Raw genomic sequence first — 23,887 nt, forward strand, 5'->3', positions numbered from 1 at the left:
CTCGATGGTACCTCAGGCTGTTCGTTGTGAAATGTAAACAAAATTCGAGTTGCTCATCCTGTTGCCCGTGCGCTTGTGTGCGTTTTATCAATAAAAATCATTTCAATTTGAGTTAACAATAAAAAATGGCAAAGGCAAAACTTTCGGACGTCGCCTCGTAAAATATATGAGAAATCAGCAGAAATTGCCCCGACCAAGAATTGCCCTCGAGTTGGATGGGCTCTACGCACACTGCCTGCTGTACTCCCAAAGAGAGGGAGAGGGAGGACATAGAGAGAGTGAGAGAGAGAGAGAGAGAGAGAGAGAGAGAGGTGTTGACTAAGCGCGAACATAAATATCAATAGACGCACTCGCATTCAGCTATATAAATATATATATATATATATATATATATGTATATATAGGCAATTGCGTATAGGGTATATCAATGTCAGTGCCATTTCCTGAAAGCAATTCGTTTGGGGGGTACAAGTGGGCTTTTTGTTGTTTCTTTTTGCATTGACTTCTTTTTTTCCATTTCGGACCTGATCAACTTTTGTGACCCCCACCCAAGCCCGGACAAAAAATTGCGGAATTGTAAAATTATATAAGAAATTGGTTTTCATTGTTTTTGTTTTCTTTTCTTATTTTATTTTATTTTATTTTTTTTTTTGGTTACTTTTGTCGTTGTTCTTCTTCTTTATCGGCAGGGTGTGTCGGCAGCAAGTGTCTCACCATTTGCCGGAGGCAGCATTTTATTGGCTATATGTCTCTTGTTATTCAAGCGGAATGATGCCATAAAGCATACGGCGGAACACAACAAATTAAAATCTGATGCCGCAACATGAAAAGGCGCGACAAACAAATTGGCCAGCAACAGGGCAGAGACAGAGACAGACATAGACTGACGGAGACTCGGCATATGAACGTCTGTTAATTGAGATGTTTTAGCCAGGCTGCGTATCTAACGGCAATTAGGCAAAACATATTTGTGACAGCAAAGCTGAACTAATTGAAGACTTGACAACTGTTGAGACGCATTTGATCTATGTCAAATCAATCAAATTGAAATGGAGAAACGTTTGCAAAAAAATGTATAAGAATGGTGCAGACGGATGCTACCGACTGCAGAATACTCAGCAAGTGGTAAAAGCGTCACAAGTCAGGAGTCTGTGCCATTTGGAATAACTATATCATGTGTGGACTTACTTAACCTAGTAAATCTATGGTCAGCAGCTAGATGCACATTGCACAAAAACCAATATACTCCTGTGGCTCTTGTGAATGAGTATAATGATAGAAAAGCTGAACTTATTGAACGCCCAATGAAAACTCTGGAAAAACATTTGATCCATGGCAAATCAATAAAATTGCCAACGAGAGCCGAAATGTTGCATAAAATGTAGAGCGAGACACAAAGTGAGAGAGACAGAGAGAGAGAGACAGAGAGAGAGAGAGGGAGAGAGAGAGGGCGCGCGCTTCGTATTCCACTCAATCACCAAAGTCTGACATTATGCGAATGCAGCTGCAGTTCATTTGTCAGCAAATTTAAATGGATTGCAAATAAACATGTTTCATTTGGCAGTTTGTTCCAAAAGAGAAAAAGAGACAAGCTCTAGTCCAAGTTTATATTCATGAAATTTTAATTTACTGCATGTCCTTTTTTAGGGTTTCCATATAAATATGTATTTCTCGCAGACTTTTTTGATTCAATTAAAAGTTAGTACATAACATTAAAATACCATTAGCTTAACGAATTGTTAAGTAACATCACGTTATGAAAGTTAAGTGAAATAGAGCACAGATTCAAAGGCACGAAACAATGGTTGCTGCTCGAGAGCCGCCTTGACTGAGCCTCGATTGTTCTGTTGTAAGACACCGAATGGGGTATTCTCAGAGAGCAATCATAATTTCGGTTGGCATACAAAGAGAGAGAGAGAGTTCAGCATCGGCCCTAACCCATTCTGCTCCGATAATTTAGTCGTTCCAGTCATCTCACTGCTGTGGTAGTATTTCAGACCCGCTAGCCACACAGCTTCTAGTACTTATGCTTAACGTGATGGCATCCAGTGACGTATGACTCTCAAGCCCCGGCCATATAGCAAAGTCACCCCACAAAACGGGTCAACAGGAAGAGGCAACGTCTTGCTAAATAAAAGCTGCGATATTGAGGGTAGTAGGGCAAGCGCTGACCTGAGCATAAAATAAATAATAAGATAACCGAAAATCTAAAATTATTTCCAGTTAAGCCTAACCTTCAAAGGACAAGTGTAAAAGTTTGACAGCTGTCGGACTACACGTTTGTGGGATAGTTCAGATTGAGTGAAACAACCTTTGTTGGTTTAAAGAAAATTGATTAAATGGAATTTCGTGTATGGATAAATAAAAAAAAATAAAAAAAAAATGCTACTGAAGCCAAGGCTTGGCATGTGTAAACATTATTCGGATTTTATACCAGGAAAATCAATCGTTGGGCCGTGACTTGCTAAGCTTAAGCGAGGCGAAACAACGACGAGCACGCAATGGAAATATATGTAAAGCAATCATTGATAAGCCTAGTGTGAAATCGATTGCTATTATTAATATTTATACTTGGGGTATTTTATCCATTTTAGGCATTTTAAAAATACATTATGTTAATATGCATGTAACGTGAGGGAAGACCACATAAAAGAGTCGCAAGTAAAGCCATCGACCTCTTCCTTCCGGGTAGTTGTCTGTTCCTCCATCTTGGCAGGCACAAAAGTTAGAGCTTTGAAATATTTAATATATTGAAATTGAATATATTTAATATATTTGAAATATTTAATATATTTATCGACAACTCGTTCTCTCATTATCGATAAAAATCGGCATTTCAAATTTTAAGGCTGGAGCTACATAGGCAGCATTGCCTAGACTTTTTTTTGCAGACTTCCGGGTATCTGGCAGTCGAGCACTCCCCACTGATGTGAGAGCCGAAGTGCTATGAAAGGAAATCAATTTGTAAATGAATTGCCAACTGGCAATTGATATCTGTTGGGGGTCAACTGCAATTATCTTTCAGCTAATCGGCCAAATGTACGCTGAGATCAGATTGAGCCAACTACATATAGACATTGATGTAGACGTTGCGGTGCATGCGGAGGGGTAAACACTTGGTCGAAATACTCTATTTGTGCTGGGCAAACACAGAGGCAAACACTGAAGCATTTATCAATGGATTGCCCCGTATGCGGGGCTGTTGGCTGGCAGTTCGATTGGATCCGGTCCGGGGGTCGTCTCGTGGTGCGGAAGGGCCGTATAATACTCTGGTTTGTTGTGAGTGGGGCAAGCTGAAGTAAACACAAGTTTGGTATTCAAAGATAACTTCAATGTTTCCGGGTGTCGAATTTAATTCATTTCATGGCAACTTTTCACTTTTCCCAATGTTTTGCCAGCTCGGACTCATTGCCAAAGCAAACAATCGGGCGATGGAACGGAAGCCGTCGGGCGTCAGAGCATCAGGGTATCAGGGCATCAGTACATCAGAGCAGTAGGGCGTTAGGGCGTAACCAGCCAATATATTTAAGGCAGCGGCGTAATTGTTGTTGTCATGACACTGAATGGCCCGCCCGGTAGCTCCAAAACTTTGACAATGATTCGCACAAAACTTGGCTGCCCTGGCCTGACAGCAAATGGGAAAACAAATTGAGTGCCAAAGTGGACGAGTTGTTGGTCAGGTGCATGGGCTCCTTGGTATTTCAGCCGTTGCTCACATCATCATATTGGCTTGAAGACGGCGCAGCTGCCGTTATTATGCTACATGGCTTATATAGTTACCGGGCTGAAACGGTTGCCTTGCCAGGCCGCTGCTTATCAGACAGCCAGAACCAGACGCCAAGCAGAAACCAAATCAGAGTCTTGGAAAAGTTTAAATTGCCTTAAGGCATATACGTATATATAAAGTATATCGTACTTCTTTGCTTTTCTTAGCTTTTCGCTTTAAAAATTGCTGCTCATTTGTATGCTTTTGTGACATATGGCAACACACACACTCACACACATATGCAGATACAGGCACAGGACACAGACACACATGACCACACATCTGGCACAAATGCTTTTTGGTAGCTGACTTTGTGTGTTTCACCTGCCCATTGTGCTAAATGAATTCGTCTTGAGGTATATACTCCTTGGTTGCGTATTCCCTTAACATATTTGTCACACCTTAATATCAACTGGTCTGTGTCTGTGTCTCTGGTTGTTTCTGTGCTCTTGTCTGCTAAACAAAAACAAAACTAGCTGCAGCCTTGAATAGCTTATTATCTGAAGCCTTCTGCCACAGGAGCAAGGAGCGAGGCCGAAGCCAAAGCGAATTCCCACATTAGTTGAGTGAGCAGAACAAATATTAATTTCATTTAGCTTTTGTTGAATTTGTGTTTTATTGTGGAATGGCATTCCATTCATGCATGCCATCTATTCAATTATTTATTAGCCTAAATAATTGAATTTATGCATTTGACATTTGTTCGATGAATGAGAATGAATTTCAATTCAGGCCAAAACTTACTTATTTCGTCTATTATGAAAATGAAAGCCTCATTAAATTCTTGTTTCTATGTGTCTATTTTTTTAATGGAATAATTTAAATTGCATGCTTTGAATATTTGCAAATATTCATTAAAAAGAAACAAAATTCGATGTTGTGGATACATATTAAAATTGACACAGACAATGGCTATGACAATGACAATGACAATGACAATGACAATGACAATGACAATGACAATGACAATGACAATGACAATGACAATGACAATGACAATGACAATGACAATGACAATGACAATGACAATGACAATGACAATGACAATGACAATGACAATGACAATGACAATGACAATGACAATGACAATGACAATGACAATGACAATGACAATGACAATGACAATGACAATGACAATGACAATGACAATGACAATGACAATGACAATGACAATGACAATGACAATGACAATGACAATGACAATGACAATGACAATGACTATGACTATGAAATTACAATTTGATAGTTAATTTTAATATGTGTCAATTTAATATTCATCAAACTACTTCCGATTAATAAATCCTATTATGAAACTCAATGATTTTTGCAGTTTTGCATATTTCATTACGCCATCTTACAGAGGTATATCTTACAATTGCATGTACATATATATGTATATATATATACATATACATTGATATTTGTTTGTATGTTAATGTAGTAGTAGAATTTCATACACCCATTTTCGATATCAGAAATATACATATATACGGCCATGATTTGCATAAAATAATACGAATTTTTCCTCTTTCATTGTTGGATAAGCATCTGCAGATATTTGATGGTAAATGGTTTTATTGCTGCCTTCTAGTTCGAGTGTGAAATTTAATGGGGAATTATGAAAATTTTCTATTTATTTATTGCAAATAACATTTTGCACACAAAATTTATGCAATCTTTAAGCTATTTAGGCGAACTTCAAATCGATTTACAGCCCTTAATGCGGACTTGTTTTTCTTTTTTGGCTTAAGCCAGTCTTGTTTGCATAGGAGGGTTAAAGTATTTCCGTTTGATGTTGCCACAGTTCGAGTGTGAAATTTTGCAAATTTTATATTTATTTACTGAACATACCATTTTTAGCATAACAAATTTGGCAATCTTTATTCTGGGCGAACTTTAAATCGATTCACAGTCCGGACTTGTTTTTTTTTTCTCTCTCTCTTTCTCTCTCTTGGAGAGTGCACATACGGCTAAAATGATTTCCATTTGATGCAGCTGAAACTGGAAACTATTTGTGCAACCAAAGGACTGTGCACTGCAGTGGAAGAGCGCGACTGCTGCGTTTGCTGCATTTCCTGCATTTCATGTTTTCGGTTGGTTAACTAAGAGCAAACGTTAAGAAGTGTGCTGATAAACATGTTGGCCAAGTACAAATGAGGGCAGGCCTCATTACAGCTCATGTTGCAATGATGGGAATAAAAAATGTGTAGAGCTCTTCGACGACTGCCTTCAATGATTTCCAGTCTAGTTATTGGCGAGTCTCTATTCACATTCATATTCATCTGAATACTCACATTTTTATATTCATATTCATAGTCATATGATGAGACACAAAGGATATGCTGAGATAAAGTCTCTCAGCTTGGGTAAACAGTTGCTAATGAAACAAGTCGGGCGTTATCGACTGCAGAATACTCATTCACGCTCCAAAGGCTCCATTCCATTTCATTTTCCGATTGGTATAGTAATTTTGTAGAAATCAATAGAGAATTTCCACAGTAATTTAGTCCCTCAACATTAAAACTCTGTAGTACTTGGACTAGTATGATTTCTGAGATACATTTGGGAAAATCTTGTTAGCTGCATTCATACTGAAAGATAGACGGACGTACAAAACCAATATACCTATCTCACTTTCTAGAGTGAGTATACAATTCTTTATATTTTCAATTTTGAATTGAGATTTATGTCCACATGAGAATGGGATATACAGATATACATATATAGATACATACATATATATATGTATATGTATATTATATATGAATATTTATGAATATTTTTTGCCAGGCATAATTCTTCAGCTTAATTGCAAATTCTCAGACTGTGCATTTTGTTTGCTCGCTTTGCAGCCGTAATTAAAGTGATTTTTTAATGGCCTACAGCAGCAAGAGAATATTCTACATGGAGCCTATGATATACAAAAATTCAATTAATTATTAATTGGCTCAGTGTCGGGGCCGTAGATCTAGCTAAGGCGTTGTCTTGACAAGCGCAGCGGGTAGCGTCTGGCAATTTCTGTGCCTTGTGCGAGGGCCTTTGGGGGCATGTGGAGAGTAAAAAATGTGCTGCATACGTTTCGGGGCAGACGTCTGCGAAGATGGGCGGCACATGGCATTTGGCGGGGAATTGGCGGCGATTGACAGGTGTCGAAATTCGTAATATTGAAGATTTCATTTCGAGCTGAGTCCCAGAGCATTGCTCGAGAGAATTATTGAAAATTGACTAACAAATTGAATTTCGCCTGTCAATGGTGGCAATACCCGGATACCCTGGGCTCCGCATATAAATCAGCTGACAGACACGATTTAGTTGGGCTGGGGCAGGGGCCGGTTAGTTGGACTAGCCCTATCCGGGGGTCTGTGACTTGGTGAGGCGAGTGCAACGAATGCACCTTGACATAATGATGGTCATAAATTGGTGTGACGGGCCGAACAGCAAACAACGTTGACATTTATAAATTTACGAGCCAGTGCAATAGCGAGATGCCGTGCAACAGATGTGGTCCAAGGCGCAGCGCGCAACCACATCACAGCAGGCGAATGGCAAAAGGCAAAACCCGAAAGGCGAAAGGCAAAAGGCAGAAGGCAAAAGACGAGAGACGGTGCGGGACGAGCACAAGGCGTGTTTGGCTAACAAATTGCCACATGACGGCATTTCAATGTGTGGCTGTGAGCGCTGGCGTACAGATTGGGGATTGCGGGAGCAGCGCTGGAGTGATGTCTGCCTTGGGATGTCGTATGACGGACGAGCAGACGGGCGGACGGGCGGACTGATATGGTTAGTGTTCCTGGTACTCGGCATTGTTATTATGCCCTTAATAAGTTACTCATGTGGGTGTCGTGTTGAAAAATGAATGCCTGAAATAAACATGCACGTACCAACAGCAATATCAACAGCCAGTCATCCGAATACAAACTTGAACCAGCTAAGTAAACAACATTATAAACATCCTCATCATCATCGTCAGCATCAGTAGCAGCAGCAAAAGCAGCTGCACGGGCAAGCAGCAATGGCGGTAGCGGATCCGGAAACGGAAACAAGTCATAAAACTGCAGATGCTAACAACAGCAGAGCCTCCAAAACCTACAGCGCTGCCCACGTCTGACAGCGCGCGAAGTCGAATTTCATTTTAATTGAAATATAAAACAAACAACTTGACGATAAAATATCTAAAGCTAAGTATGCCTTAGATGGCAATGGCAATGGCAATGACAATGACAATGACAATGACAATGACAATGACAATGACAATGACAATGACAATGACAATGACAATGACAATGACAATGACAATGACAATGACAATGACAATGACAATGACAATGACAATGACAATGACAATGACAATGACAATGACAATGACAATGACAATGACAATGACAATGACAATGACAATGACAATGACAATGACAATGACAATGACAATGACAATGACAATGACAATGACAATGACAATGACAATGACAATGACAATGACAATGACAATGACAATGACAATGACAATGACAATGACAATGACAATGACAATGACAATGACAATGACAATGACAATGACAATGACAATGACAATGACAATGACAATGACAATGACAATGACAATGACAATGACAATGACAATGACAATGACAATGACAATGACAATGACAATGACAATGACAATGACAATGACAATGACAATGACAATGACAATGACAATGACAATGACAATGACAATGACAATGACAATGACAATGACAATGATAATGACAATGGCAATGGCAATCTGAAAACACTCTCTTCTATTCGGCCAATTGGTAAGAATCATAAGATAAAATGCAAATTGCGAAAATAAATGTGGAATAAAGTCAGTAAGTTGTGTGCGTATTATTTTTGTCGTAATCCCACTTGAAGACAGTGACTATCTTTAGTGCCAATCTTCTTTTCTATTGTTTCTAGTTGGCTCCAATGACATGCCTTTCCCTCTACCTCGGCGACTTTAATAATACAATTTACATACATATGCATATAGTCATGTGGGTATACACTGTGGGCTTAGCTCATCGTGCAACAATTGAGGCACACACACACACACACACACACCGACGAATTGGTGGAGGAATGCTAAAGTATTTTTAAAGAACCCTCACACACGCACACAAGCACACACACAGTCTCACACTTTTCAGTTCTAAGCAGAAACATTCGCACATTCGCTCGGTGCCACATTTTCACATCTGAGAATCTGGCAGCACTCACGTTAGCCTAAGACTTGCCTAATTCGCATTGAAAATAAGGATTTGCGCCGTATTATCTAAGAGTCATTGTTACGGGCTTAGCATTTGCCAGGGCCAGGCCCGAGGCTTTAGCTGATGTAGCTGTAGCTGTAACTGTAGCCGTATCTTTATCTGTATTTGAGTTTGTGTGCCTCGCTGTACTTGAGGGCACTTCAATTTATGTGCCCCGAATATGTATATGCCGTATTTATGTATTCGCCATGTAGCCCCAGCTGGCGTTAGCAGGCCAAGGAAACAAAAGAGTCTGAAGAAACCCCGCTAATACTTAATTTGATTTGGACTTTGCTCATAAGCCAACTGCGTGCGGGCCTATGCAGTTGGCTGAAATAACATTGAGCACTGAACTTTTCGTGGCTGCTTAGTCAACCCTTCGACAGTTGCGCTCTGGTGTTGAGAGTCCCTTCACCCAAACGGAATCAGCTTAATCAATTGATAAGCATTTGTGACAGGTGCCAGAACAAATTCTCTAAGCTGCTGTTAACATGCAGCAAATTGGCAACGGCTCTTAGCCAACTTTGGGGTTCAAGTTCGTTTGGGGGTAGCCAAAGCAGATGATTGACTTTTGCTGGGTCACAGCCACTTAATTTTCGAAGGAACGCAGCCGACTAACAAAAAGTCTCCACTCCCCCCTGTCAACCCTTTTGGCCAACCCAGTTGAGTGTTTGCCTTATGCAAGAACTTATAACTACTCGAGAAAGTGCTTTGCCTTAACTGGTAATTTCCGCTCAAAATATGCTCCTGACTGTCTGTTTACCTGTCTTCGTCTCTGTCAGTGTGGGTGTATTTACATACATCTTATATGGGGGTGTGTGTGTGTGTGTGTGTGTGTGTGTGTGTGTTGGCGCATATTTAAAATTTAGAGCTTTTGTTGCGGCCACCGGGATAGCTTAGCCATGATGACTCGCCCGTGCGAATTTTGCCGGCTCGATGACTCGCTAGCTGCCAAGAGCTTACGCGCTGAATAACAAACAAGTTGTCATTGATGATGCTCAGTGCGCAGCATGCGAACAGGATCCAGAGATAATAATTTATCAGCTCGAAAAGCTCGTCCCTCTCTCACATTCGCTCACTCTCACTCTCCCTCTCTCTCTCTCTCTCTCTCTCTCTCTCTCACTCTCTCGCCAGTTATTTCTGTGTCTGCGTGCGGCTACCATAAATTGAATTTAACAGCAGATGGCTAATCTTATGGAAATTTGTTGCTACCAATAGGCAAAGTCCTGATCAAAGGTTGCCATGGCCTTAAGTCTGTGCATTGAAAGGGTATTTGGCATCGGCAATAACTGTGGCATACTTTATGGCGCACCAAACGGCACTTATTTGAAATTATGAACACGCTGCCCAACCGCACACTCATGTCAATGTATTCATTGTACATAAATAATGCTTTGGCCATGTCTATAAAAGCCTGGCCATAAAAGCGAAATCAATTCGAATAAAAATGCGCTTCGTAGATGCTTAAATAGACTTTAACTCGCACATAAATTTCAATGAAAATGTCTTTACAGGCACATTGAGGCGCGCTGAGCTGTAAATTCATCGATAGTTGCATTACGCGATGACTGCTCCCATTGAAGACTGCAACTATCGGTACTACAGAAATAACTTCAATTTTTGTATAAACAAAAAAAAAAAAAAAAAAAAAAAAAAAAAAAAAAAAAAAAAAAAAAAAAATAGAAGAATAGAAAATTAGTAAAAGAATATTATAAAAATTGCAAATATGTTGAAAATACAAAAGCAAGATAAATAAATTTTTCATGTAAAAAAAAAATTATAAATAAATAAAAAAAAAATAGATTTTTAAAAATTTGTTTATTTAAATAAAATTTGCTCAAATTTCCTAAAGCTTTTCTATTTTTATTACAAATATTTTAAATATATTGAGAATGAAATATTTACAAATATTTTGATTTTGATAATTGAATATATGTGTATAAAAAAAAATTTTTTTTTTTTAAATTAATTTTTTATTTCTACTCAGGTATTAAATAATTTAATAAAACTTAATTCCTGGGAATTTGCATAAGTAATTAATTCTGAGTATTTATTTGATTTAGTTGAATTTTTCTTAAGCTATAAGAAGCTTTAATAATATGACATATACCACAGTAGAGTATCTAAAATTACGTGCCAGTGCACTAAGCGGAATCATTCACTAACAAACGCTGCTTCCGCTATCGGTTAAGTGAGCCGATATATCAACATTGCACAAACTACATCGATATATCGCGAAATTCAATGCCCATCGATACAAAATGGCACTGCAATTTGCTCTAAATATCTAAAATGCCTTTTACTTTTGGAGCACATATTTTTTATTTGAGTATTTAAACTACAAGCAAAATTCATAGCAGTTTTCATTGTGGGTCGCATGAATATATTTTGTTGATTTTTGACAGCAATTTATTCAGAAAACTTGAACAAGAAATTCAGACGAATAATGAAATTGCATTAAATTTGTATCGAACCAGATTAGAATGAAAAGTGGCAAAGGTTAATTTTGAGGACAAGACAAAACCCACGTCAAGGTGACTGAGAGCAGAGATTTATGAGCGTGTGCGTGAATACAATTGTTAAGTTGGACAGGTGATTTTATAGTAACTTGTCACCTTTGCGCATTTAGATAAGCTCTTAGACATTAACCCATTTCATTTCATGTAGGAGGAACCCAGCTCATTTTGAACGTCATCGGATGAGGGCGGCGACGGCGTCGTCAGAGCGACAGGCAAACACCTGCTGCAATCATAATATTCAGGCCACAAGCATTGGGAATAGCCAGACGTTAAATGCTCGAGCCACGCACACACACACACACAGACAGAGAGAGAGAGTGAGAGAGAGAGAGAGAGAGAGAGGTTTACTTGCTGTATTTACGTAGCTGCTCAATGTGGGTCATCTCATAAATTAGAGGCTGCAGTCCGCTGAGTACACTGAGTTTTTATGAAGCTTGCAGCGAAAACACACACACACACACATTTATGCACGCCCACACACATACACACACACAAAGATTAGCCAAGGGACACAATGAGTGCAATTCCACGCTCCACGTTCCACTGCTCGCATTTACAATTCAAGTAGCTGCCATCACTTAAGGTTAGCCACTCGATTGGCATAATAAAACGATATAAATATATATATATGTATACATATCATTCAGATAAACGCTTATATAGGAGCGGGCAAGGACAAGGGTGGGGCAGCTAATAGCCTCTTACCTTGTGAGAACTGAATGAGCTTGCAGAGGAACTCGCCAAAGATGAAGTTGCGCAGCAGCGTGCCGACGAGTGTGACGGGCATACAGAGCACGCCCAGCAGGATGTCCGAGATGGCCAGGTTGAGCAGAAAGACGTTGGTAATGGTGCGCATGCGGCGATTCTGCACCAGGGTGAGCACCACCAGCAGATTGCCAACGACGGCGCACAGCAGAATGATGCTATAGCAGGGTATCACCCAGATGGGCACATCGGCGATGACGCGCGATACGCTGCGATTGGTCGGCTGCGCCGTTACCAATGTGGGCAGCACCGCCGGCACCGATGCATTGCTGTCGCCAATCGAGGCGGGTGTGGCGATCGTCGCGTCCGGCTCCGGCAGCTCATTGCTGTAGATGTAGAGATCGCTGCCGTTGAAGCCGTCGCCGCTGCCGCTGCCACTGCCGCTGCCGCTGGCGCCGTAGATCTCCTCGGCGGCATAGCTGGCATTGAGCTGCAGTGCAGCACTCGTGGCCAGCGGCGCGAGCGCAGACAACAGCTGCCGATAGTTGAAGTTGGGGCCAATCGTGAGGCTGTCTCTCACGGCACTTGCCACCGGGCCACTCGGAACTCTCACACGAAAAAAAACAAAACACACACGCACACAGTACTGAACTGAGGCACACTAAGTGATGGACACAGACCAACTGGTGAATCAGCGGTTGCCGCGCCGTGTGCCGCCGTCTCGAAGACTCCGTCGTGCACTGAATGCTGAGCACTGCCACCAGTTCTTGGACTCCCAATTGGACCAACAGTTGCGGCAGCCAACGCCAAACTCACCACAGGCCGGCAACATGGGCCAGCAACATGACCACCGCTTGGCAACATGTTGCCAGAGGACTTGTTGCCACTCACGCTGCCAGCGTTGGCGTTTGCCCACGCTTTGCCCCATTTCCCCATTTCCTGCGCAATTCGATACAATTTCATGCGAAACTATGGAATGCCGGCTGATAAAGAGGCTTACCGCACTCAAGTAATAATTTAGCGGGCCTTGACTTACAGAGATTTTCAGTATAATATTCCCTTGATACTCAGCTATCTTAGAGCTTATATAACTCTCTTATCCTCAAATATGCATTCACCAACATATGGTTATCATTTTTAAATAAGACTAAATTATATTATTGAATTAATTTTCAAGATATGCAGTAGAATCCAGTTATAACGACTCCGCTTATAGCTGGATATGGTCATAGCTACGAAATTTCTGGTCCCCAGACAAAATTTTATGAGCAAACTTATACGATTATAGCGTCTTCCGGGTATAACGACGGTTCCTTAAACGTCGTTATAACCGAATTTACTGTATTTAATTAATTTGTGTTTAATTTACAAAAACGTAGCTGAATACCTGTAAAAATTCATGAGATACAAATATATACAAAATCAAATAATGTTTCTCTTCTCAATAATAATAAATCTTATATACCCTAAGTATGTGTTTAATACACCAACTTGATTTGGCACTAGGCCTTTCCTTAATAAAGTCAACATGGATAAACATTCCCACGTTAACAATAAATCCGACTTTTAATATTATCCAGAAAGATATATGTATACATATACATGTCTACCTTGTATGTATAACGCGACCACATAAGAGCGCATTTTAGGAAAAAAAATCACGAAATTTTGGCAATTTTATTATACCCTGATCCATTGAGAGAGAAATCTGGGTTCAGGGTATCTCCTAGTCGAGCAGTCTCGACTAGAGCCTTCTCACTTGTTTTTGTGTTAATTTTGATAATAATATTAATAATATATAAATAATAAATATTTCAAAATTCTGATTTAGTATACTTTAATTTCAACCTCCTAGCTTTACTTTTAGAGTTCATGCCAAAATTTCGGGCATTTTTCCTATAGTGGAGCGTAATGAAGGAAGTATGGCATATAAAGATTGAATCTGAATTGTATATCGATGTACATAGCTGTTGCATTAAGTCCTCATGTTAAGTATGACTAGGGCTAGTGCTATCGCTTAAGTATGAAAACTTGACAATTCTTAAGTCACTATCGAGAGTATCGATTACACTTAAATAACTATTGCCACAATTAATGACATCTTAGATAACTATCGTCACTAAATAAATAGGAAGAAAGCAAGATGTTCGGTCCATGACACTTCATCAATTGTCATGTTGAAATACAGAATTTGAATGTCATGAATACTTATTCGCTGGAACTCTTTGTTGCCAAACACTCGAAGCTACTCAAACGGTAAATTGCCGTAAGAACTGCCAGATAACTTCAAATAAAGCACGTATACTCATTTATACAAGCAGAAATGTCGCTGATGATCGACTACAAGATACCCGGAATTGCCACAAGGCTGCCGCACACGCTGGCATAATTTATGCGCAGAGGAAAGTGGGGAGAAAATCTGTTCGCATTGCATGAATATTGTAATTTTCTTGTTTTTCTTTCCTTTTTTTTTTGCCGTGAACAAGCGAGATATATGTATGTACATATATGTATATGTATTTGTACAGCTTGCGGAATTAATTAAATGATTAATTGCTGCAATATTTGGCAATCAGCTGGCATTTACATAACTAAGTGAGTTGACAAAATTTGCATGCGCTCCCGGATTGGAGCATTGCGCTGGCATGCCGAGCGACGCAATGACATTATTATAATCACTGACTCGAGCTGAAAGGGACGGCACATTTGTCAAGTTAATTAGCGCACCGGCGACGGCTTCCACTTGTTTACACCTTTTGCTCATTATTCAAGCGACGCGTCGCTTTGCTGACGCCCTGCCAGACTCTTTGTCATGTTTCCTGGCCCTTCCCGGTGGCTGGCGCTGGAGCTGTGCTCAGGGGGCGGGGGGGAGGTGGCGCCATTCATAAATCAAGCAACAACTTTAAACCACAACAAAAAGTGAGGCTCAACATTTCGCACATCATCTTGGGCCAGGCGAAAAATGCGCCTCTGCTTCTAGGATGACTCGACCCAGTTACATCTCGGACTCAAAAAAGTTGATGTTTATTGGTTCGTTGTTTCTGCTTCTGTTTCAGTCTTATTTCTCTTTTCATACTCATTCAAGAAAATTGTGTGAGCATATTAGTTGTACGCAATGTCCGTCCGTCCGTCTGCCCCTATGAATAGAAAGCCCTTCGATGCTATTGAAGCTGGAGACTCGAGCAACTACTCGAATTATAAAGTGTCAAGATTTTCCTGTTTCGCCCACTAGGGGTGTGGTAAATCAGAAAATGCATTTTCCGTTAACTTAGATATTATAATAGTCAAAGAGCTAAAATCTTAAAAATTTGGCAGCCCAAAATCTATAAGGTATGGTGGGTATATCTACATAGGCGCATTGGGGAGAATTAGAAACTGAAAGTTTATGAAAGTTTATCGGGCGTGATAACTCGGAACATGGATCTGACAGCATTTAGGCCGGAAATGAGTACTCTGCAGTCGGTAATGCCCGACTACAGCGCTTATACATGTTTTTTGTTTGTTGTTTTCATCGCGGCGGGTAAGTGACTAATTCAATTAAACTTTTGGTAGGGTCTTGAAAGGCAAAGCGTGTCCGGGCACATAAATAATGCCGTTGCATTAATTAAACTTGGCCAAATCCGTCCCAAATTCCGGCTACACCAACTTGACCCATTTGATTGCCGTGCCAAAGCGTGCACTCCATTTATTTATTCACTTTCGGCTTTCGTTTTAATTATTGTATTTGCATTTGTTGCTCTTTGACTGCTCTCTTCCTCTCATTAAGCCATTAGGCCACATCTCCGGCAGCTTAGCCTTGTCCACAGATCACTCACTGATGGGTCTACGATTAATATTTATATGCAAATATTTCACAGCAATTGATATATGCCCACAGATATTTCTTCGGGCAAGTCTTTGATTAAGCACCGCCTCGCCTCTACCACAGCCATTAGGGTATTTCGCAGTCGATCAACGCCAATAGGATGGAAATTCCTTTATTTTTTAATGCCAATGCAAATAAAGTCGTGCTCAAGTCCATTTCACTTCGCTTAATGGCATCCATCCAGCAGCCAATGGAGATCAGCCGATAAACAAGCATTTTGCACATTTCAAATTAAGTTGCCGAAATTCTGTTTAATGTCCTCCATAATTCAACACTTAAATGGGACTTTCAAGGCCAAAGTTGAGTTCAGGACATTCGAAACAATCCGCTTAGGAAATGAGAGCGCTTTTTGTTATTTTCTACAAATTTGTCTAGCATTAACCTGACTAAATCTTGACTTTGACTTGAGAGAGATTACAAATACATATATAAGTGTAGTATCGTAAACGTATATATATGAATATATAACAGACTACTTAAAATTCGTTCATGTTCCACAGAAAATCAAGTCGCAAGTCTCAAATCTCAAGTCTCAAATTTAAAGCTATGCATAAAGCTTAAGAAGATTTAATTTACCTACAATTTGAAACGCTCAAAGGGTCATATATATTTATATGTATGTGTTGGTATATATAATCACACGGTCGTTCATTGTCGAATTTTCTAGCTGTATACAGATCTTTAACTGTTTGTTTTATCTTGGCTTGTCAGGGCAAATATACATACCAAATTTCAAGTCGGTCATTCCTTAAATGAGAGCATTGCCGTTATATGAGATATTGTATTATCCGCTTTGTCATGTCGTTTTCTAAAGACGAAAGCCATAGCAAGCTCTAATCCTCAATGGGAGCGAAATGATTAAGAAATGCAAGAAAGGAGAGACGAAAGGACAGACGAAAGGATGGACGGAGGAACAGATAGAAGGGTGGTAGGAAGAATGGATGGATAGATGGGCGAACGAGTGGATGGATGGAGGAATAGACCGACGGACGAACGGATAGAAGGACGGAGAAACTATAGGATAACACACGGATGGACCGGTGAGTAGACGGATGGACAAGAGATTTGACGCATGCATGTCGATCAGATGGAAGTGCGGATGGATAGATGGATGGATGAAAGAACGAACGAGGGGACTCAGAGACTTTCGGAAGGACAAATGGATGGACCAACCAACGGATGGAGGTACGTTCATATATTGCGCACAACCAATACACGCTTTTCACCTCGTGAACAAGAAAATTCAGAAAAATCCAAGTACCTGAGCTTTGTCAGATTACGAGCTACCATCAGCGAGCTCTGCTAAAGTACAAATGCAATGCAAGCTTTACATTGAGGCAACAATTCGCTAAAAATACTATTCCCAATCATTTCACCTCCATCCATGACCTTCAATGTGCAGCTGTAGCTATAGGTGCTCAAACAATTCAGAATCATTGATAAAACTATTAACGAAGCTTTAATTCAGCTCCGCATCCAGCTAGATTTATGCGAGCGAAAGTGCAGAATAAACAGTTTGCTTTGTGGTCAACCGTTGTGCGAGTCCAGTTGGCACACACACAAACAGATAGAGACAGAGAGACAGATAGAGAGAGAGAGAGAGAGAGGGAGAGGAACACACCCTTTTGAGCATGCAATCGGATTATAATCGCAAATGCTTTAGTCGCCAGCAAGGTCAGGAGGGCGCAGCAGACTGAAGCTTCCGCAAATGGATATTAAATTATCTCGTGCTGCGCGTCCAGCTGAGGATAATGGAATAATTTTTAAGCGTGTGCGAGCGTTGCGTAGATGGGTAGGTAGAGCCGGTAGAGTCGGTGTAGTCGGTAGAGCCGGTAGAGTCGGTAGAGCACTTCTAGCTGTTAATGTTTGATGTGCCGCGAAAGAATTCGTGCTGCTTAAGAACTATGCAGCGCGCATTCCCATCATAATGGGCGTAAAGTCATTAGGCATTCCATTTGTAGTACGTACAACAACAGGTGAGCGGCTTAAACTGGGTAAGCCCCAGTTAGTTATCAGCAGAGGTGCACAGCTTTAGGCGGTTAAACGGTTTAGCTAAACAGGACTCAGAGTCTTGCCCCGCCTGCCCCAACTGGGGCATCGAGCACGAATTTATAGCCGCCGTCTCGTCGCAGCTCGTTTGCGCCCTGAATCACCTTTTGCAGTCACTGTCTGGCTTCGTTGTTCTGGGCTTTTGGCTGTGCCTTAGTTTATTGGCTTGAAAGAATATTCGCTCTGCTTCTTTTGGTTTTTTGCCCTTTTATTGGGTTACAGTGGAAATTTCTTAGTGTGCTCTTCCGAGAAACTTTTATGTGAGTTTGCACTGTGATTTTGTTTGTGGCACTTTTTTGTTTGTTTTTGTTTTTGTTGTCTTTGTTTGAACCTGCTGGCATCAGTTTATGACCTTTTATTATTATTGCCCTTGCCTGGCTGTAAGCTCAAATTATGTTGCAAAGTGCAGTGGTAAATTTTTACCCTCCATTATTTGGCGCCCAGCGGCAAATGCGCTAAATACATAAATCGAGACAACTCAACAGCAATAAAGAAATTGTGAATCCAAAGTCGAAAGCGACGCCCAGTCCTAGCCCACTCTCGCCAGCCTGACCGCTCACTTAGTTAAGTTCATTAAGCCCCGACTGTTGACTTGGGCTCGTTTACGCATAAAGGCTTGTTGCCCAACATTTCGAGCAGCATCCTCGATATTAACCGAATTGAGAATGCTCAGCATTCTATTAAGTAGATGCCGCAGACTCATTACACGCTTCGTTGGCTATGCAGTTTGCCAATTTCACAATTATAATTCGGGCCAGGTCTAATAAGCACATGAATGGCTAACTTCGAGAAAAGTCAGTTAGCAAAGGAGTTACATTACGTGTGGCTCAAGTGTTTTTTAATTAAATGCCTATATAATTGAGTGAGAAATGTATGCCCTCTTTCCATATAGATATGCCTGACAAAGCAGCTCTACCGAGGCTCTACCGGGTATTCGCTAGTCAGGCAATCCCCAAAATTATTTGTTTAGAGCATATGACTACTATTTATAGGGTATCTATATAGAGGCCATACGTCTTTCCATATAGATATGTCTGACAAAGCAGCTCTACCGAGGCTCTACCGGATATTCGCTAGTCAGGCAATCCCCAAAATCATTTAGTTAGAGCATATAATAGACTATTTGTAGGGTATCTATATAGAGGCCATACGTCTTTCCATATAGATATGTCTGACAAAGCAGCTCTACCGAGGCTCTAACGGGTATTTGTTAGTCAAGCAATCCCCAAAATTATTTGTTTAGAGCATATGACTACTATTTATAGGGTATCTATATAGAGGGCATACCTCTTTCCATATAGATATGTCTGACAAAGCAGCTCTACCGAGGTGTCCGGGTATTTGCTAGTCAGGCAATCCCCAAAATCATTTATTTAGAGCATTAAATAGACTATTTATAGGTTGTATACATATATAGAGGACATAGCTCTTTCATTATTGATATATGTTAGAAAGCATCTCTACCGAGGCTAGTCAGGCAATCCCCATCAGTTCACTGTCTCTCTCTCTCTCTCTCTCTCTCTCTCTCTCTTTCACTCATCATCATCAATTTCATGTATAATTAGTTAACTGTAAAGCATTCGCATTTCGGCTGTCTAGATGGCAAAGGCGAGATGCCAATTAAAACAAAAAATTATCAGCATTGTGCTGAAATAATGAATTTGGCTTCAGTTCATTCAGCCATAAATTTAATGAGCTTTGGCCCCGCCTCCACACTTGTTGACAACCAAATATACTTGGCTTGTCAAAAAAATGTCCACTTATCGAGTTTATAGCGTATGCTCTGCCGCTTCCGCTGCCTCTGCCTCTGCCTCTGTCGCTGCTGTTGCTGTTGCTCATCATTGAATTTAGCATAAAAAAAAACGATTTTTGATTGAAGAAAACATTTCGCATTTCACGTTTTCCAAATGGTCCCGGCTCTTGATTAATTTTGGGCCTTCCATAAATGTTGATGTGGCATCCGCCGTGTTTGTTGTTGCTGGCCGAGTGTTTTTGTGCAGACATATTTAATATTTGTGCACGGTCTCAATCGAAGCCCATTGGAGCTGCTCGCACGCCCACGCCCACGCACATATCGAAGCCGAAGGCCACGCCCACACTCGCTCTCTCCCTTTTCTCTCCCCTCTCTCTCACTCTCTCCCTCTCTCTCTCTCTCTCCGCTTGCCGTCACGCCTGTGGCCACGTTAGGCCATGCCCCGATGCTGACTCCAATGCGCATTTGACAGGCATCGCACGTTTTTTGGTCAGAGCAAATACGAGCCCACCTACACACTCGCATGAGCCCCGCACACACTCACACACACACACACACGCGCACTGATGTGTGTCTGCTCTCCCTATATATAGATACCCTATAAATCTGGCAACAACTAAACGTTCTATTAAATGCTCTAACCAATATACAGATTCCATTTCTCACTCAATTAAATATTCATTTAATTACTAAAACTCGACTAGCCAAACAAAGAGGAAACTCTATCGATTCTATAATTGGCATGTGAATAGTTAGGCTACAGGCTATCTTTTAGTTGGACACACACACACACAGTCTATCTCTCTCTCTCTCTCTCTCTCTCTCTCTCTCTACTTCTCGCTCACACTTGTTTGATTTGGTTTTGCTGTCGGCTCTTTAAATTGACGTTATGCATACGCCGTGTGTGGTAAAATGTTTATGCCCCGACGCGACGGTGACCATTTGCATTTTTTGTCCATAATTTCGAGAAAAAATTACTACGTGTGTGACATGTTGTCCAAATAAATCAAGCCTCCGCTCAAGCCAATACCGCAGCGGCAAATGCCTCAGATTTGTTGCCATTAGCTCAGGTTGGGCTCAGCTCGCACGCGCGTCCCATTGTCCCAGCGAGCGAGTGTCATAAATTCAGTCGACTTGAAATTGAAAAAGTATGCAATTTATATGGCAAGGGAGTAAATGCCAAAAGTGGCTAGAGTGGTATAGATAATCACCTGCCGGAACGCTGGCCAACGGCCCCTTCAAGTGCCATCTGATAAATGACAGTCCATCAAAATGTGGGAGCGAATCAATCAAAGCCCAGCCAAATATCCATAATCTGCAATGACTGACGCTCGTTCTGCGAGATAAACAATACTTGAATAATACATATATAATGTATGTCTGGCTGTCTGTGTGCATATTTATGCCTAATACTCAATCAGAGCGATGAGAACGCAGCACTCTATCAAACACTCACTCAACGCTTGCTCCACGTGTCACGAAGTATTTAACAGGTACTCAACCTGCGAGGCAATTACGAATTTTTCCAAAGTTGGTAGCGAATGTTTGAGTTATAATTGGATTTAGGCGCATTTGTTGAAAGCAGAGGCAACAGGCATGATAGGCCAGGAAAAAAATATTGCTGGAGCTGGATAGATAGCTGGGCGGAGCTGCAAAGCAATCGTTCGATGGTTGCAACTATCGGCAATAGCGATGGACCTACAATCGATTTAATGGCTCTTCTGCGTATGAAACAGTTAAATTTGTAGGCATTTTTTTTATTCAGTAACTAAAATTATAAAAAAAAAAAAAATAAATAAATAAGTAAAAAATTTCAGTTCTTTATATTACAGTAAAACAAAATAAATTGGCTTCAATTGATATTTATTATTATTGATATTATTAATATATTTATCAATATATAGTATATAGTTATTAAATACTAAATACTAAATAAATTGTCGGAATTTTGTTTAACAAGATGACATATGTATGCCTCATCTATCTTATCTAAAAGCGGCTGCAGCTATCGGCTAAGTGAAACGATATACAGTCGATTCCCGTTAATTAGATAGGGGTTCAGTTTCAGGGTTCAGTTTTTTAGCGAATTACACAGAAGTTCAAATTATCGAGAATTATCGAAAACGAATTTTTCCAAGGGGATAGAACTTTTTTCGATTAATGGCGATTTTTGATTTAGCGGGGTACAATTTATCGAGACTCGACTGTATCAACTAACTCCATCGATCTATCGCTTAAAATAATGACTATAGATAACTTGAATAGCTCCGGGAAAAACTCAAAGCTCTACTCTTACTAACTAGTATATGATTATATACAAACAAAGATAAGCAGTAATCATAGCTAGCATTAGTTACATCTTCTGCAAAAATGAGTAATCGTCATATTTTTCAATCGCATGTAGAAGCAACGTTGCCTCTGCCTGATTGATATTTATTTGTGACCCCAAATGTCCAGCATAATAATAATACTAATGCGTATACCCAGTTGGCTGGGGCGGCGGCAATGAACATTTGGGGCCATGATTTGACGAGTGGCGTTGAGTTTGTGGCTGTATTTTAATTTTGATTGATTGCTGTGACATCGTTTACGGCTCAACGGGAAATCAGGTGAGCGAAAGTGACAGCAGCGGCTAGACCCGATGCCCCGTGGAATCCAAATGCGAAACGACATTGGCACCACGTGCCCAAATGTTGCGGGCGAGCATTTCCCATATCCTTTACCCTCCAGCCCGCATTTGTTGAGCCAAATACACACACACACACCCACACACCCACTCACTCACACACCTACACACACATAGGGCTTTAATTACAGCAGCAGACAATGAACGACTGTCGGTCGCAGCGACATTCATATGCCGCTGGGAATGCCATCAGGATAGCTAGCGACTGCTCGGATGAGCGCGACTTTATTCCCACACACTTCGAATTGGCAATGTCACACAGCTGTAACCGCATTTCAAGCCAAATTACACAAGCCGACTAGCCGCCCACGCTCTGTCACAGATCAAATGGCAAAGGCTGTAGACACTGCCAATTAAAAACCCTGGCGGCAATTATAACGAACTACAACTATCTATAGATATCTAGTGCATTTTTCTTCAAAATATGTAGTCTAGGAAATGAGCTCACTCAGTCTCATCAATAGATAAGACGTCTTTTTAGTGTTACATGCATTTGTTTTTACTGCCTTTGGCAATCGTCTTAAAGATTTGACAAACTGTTGAGGCATTGGCCAACTATTGTATTTAATGAGCTACATATGCAATGCCGTCAGCACGTGATCTCGACTCGAATTGAGTGGAGCAACAATGTAACAACAGGTTAGTTCTGAATGCTGCCCGAGGAAATTGGATTGCCAGCGAGGCGAGGGCTGATCGCCATGATGAGATGTAAAATGTTTAAGCTGCGTGTGCTGAGCGGATTAGTGCGGCGTGCTGCCAGCAGCCAGATGCCAGCTGAACTCTAAAATGTTTACCTTCAGCTGCTCTGTGTTGCCAAAGTGCATTTCAATATCCGCGTCTGGGAGCTTTTCCCATAGTTGTTTGTATTTCGCCAACTAATGCTGGTGAGTGCGCGTGCAGTGAGTGAGTGGGTATGGTCGTGCCCAGACAACGGCTTGCACACACGCGCCATCACATTTTTGCTGCGCCACATAATTTCCAAGTCACTTCCGGCTAACGGAACGTCACCTGCATGGATTTTGTTTGTTGAGCGAGCGCTCCACATAATACGCGCGGCAACTGGGCTAAAAATAAACATGTCTGCTGCACAGTGAAAACAAACAACAAAGCTGAAAACACTCCCAAGCAGGTGCGTCGCTCAAATCGCTCTGTCTCAGCAAATAGCTGGAGACGTCAAGCAAAATGAGAAATCCTGCAAAAACAGAGTAAAATATCAAAAAAGAAAAGAACAAGAAATAAATAATAAAAGTAAATAAGAGCATGTACAGTTATTTACG

General features: G+C 40.8%; 1 protein-coding gene and 1 long non-coding RNA gene across 4 annotated transcripts in view; one reads left to right on the forward strand and one right to left on the reverse strand.

Annotated features, from left to right (window-relative positions):
• The window catches only part of LOC6586102 (octopamine receptor 1), a 30,559-nt gene extending 17,366 nt beyond the window's left edge, over positions 1-13,193 (reverse strand). Inside the window, exons 1-2 of the mRNA XM_044007564.1 lie at positions 12,942-13,193; positions 12,258-12,792 (exon numbers count right to left, since the gene is read on the reverse strand). Coding sequence (XP_043863499.1) covers positions 12,258-12,792; positions 12,942-13,193 — 787 coding nt within the window. The remainder of the gene's footprint in view (positions 1-12,257; positions 12,793-12,941) is intronic.
• LOC122757834 lies at positions 11,269-12,191 on the forward strand. Of its 3 annotated transcripts, none has more exons than XR_006358008.1 (2): positions 11,269-11,636; positions 11,701-12,191. It is a non-coding gene; the product is annotated as an uncharacterized LOC122757834 (long non-coding RNA). The 3 variants fall into 3 exon arrangements; XR_006358009.1 differs by having other exon boundaries at positions 11,269-11,625; XR_006358010.1 differs by having other exon boundaries at positions 11,269-11,595.
• Positions 13,194-23,887: the final 10,694 nt, after the last annotated feature.

The sequence above is a fragment of the Drosophila mojavensis genome, unplaced genomic scaffold (assembly GCF_018153725.1).
Source record: "Drosophila mojavensis isolate 15081-1352.22 unplaced genomic scaffold, ASM1815372v1 contig_136, whole genome shotgun sequence".
NCBI lineage: Eukaryota > Metazoa > Arthropoda > Insecta > Diptera > Drosophilidae > Drosophila > Drosophila mojavensis.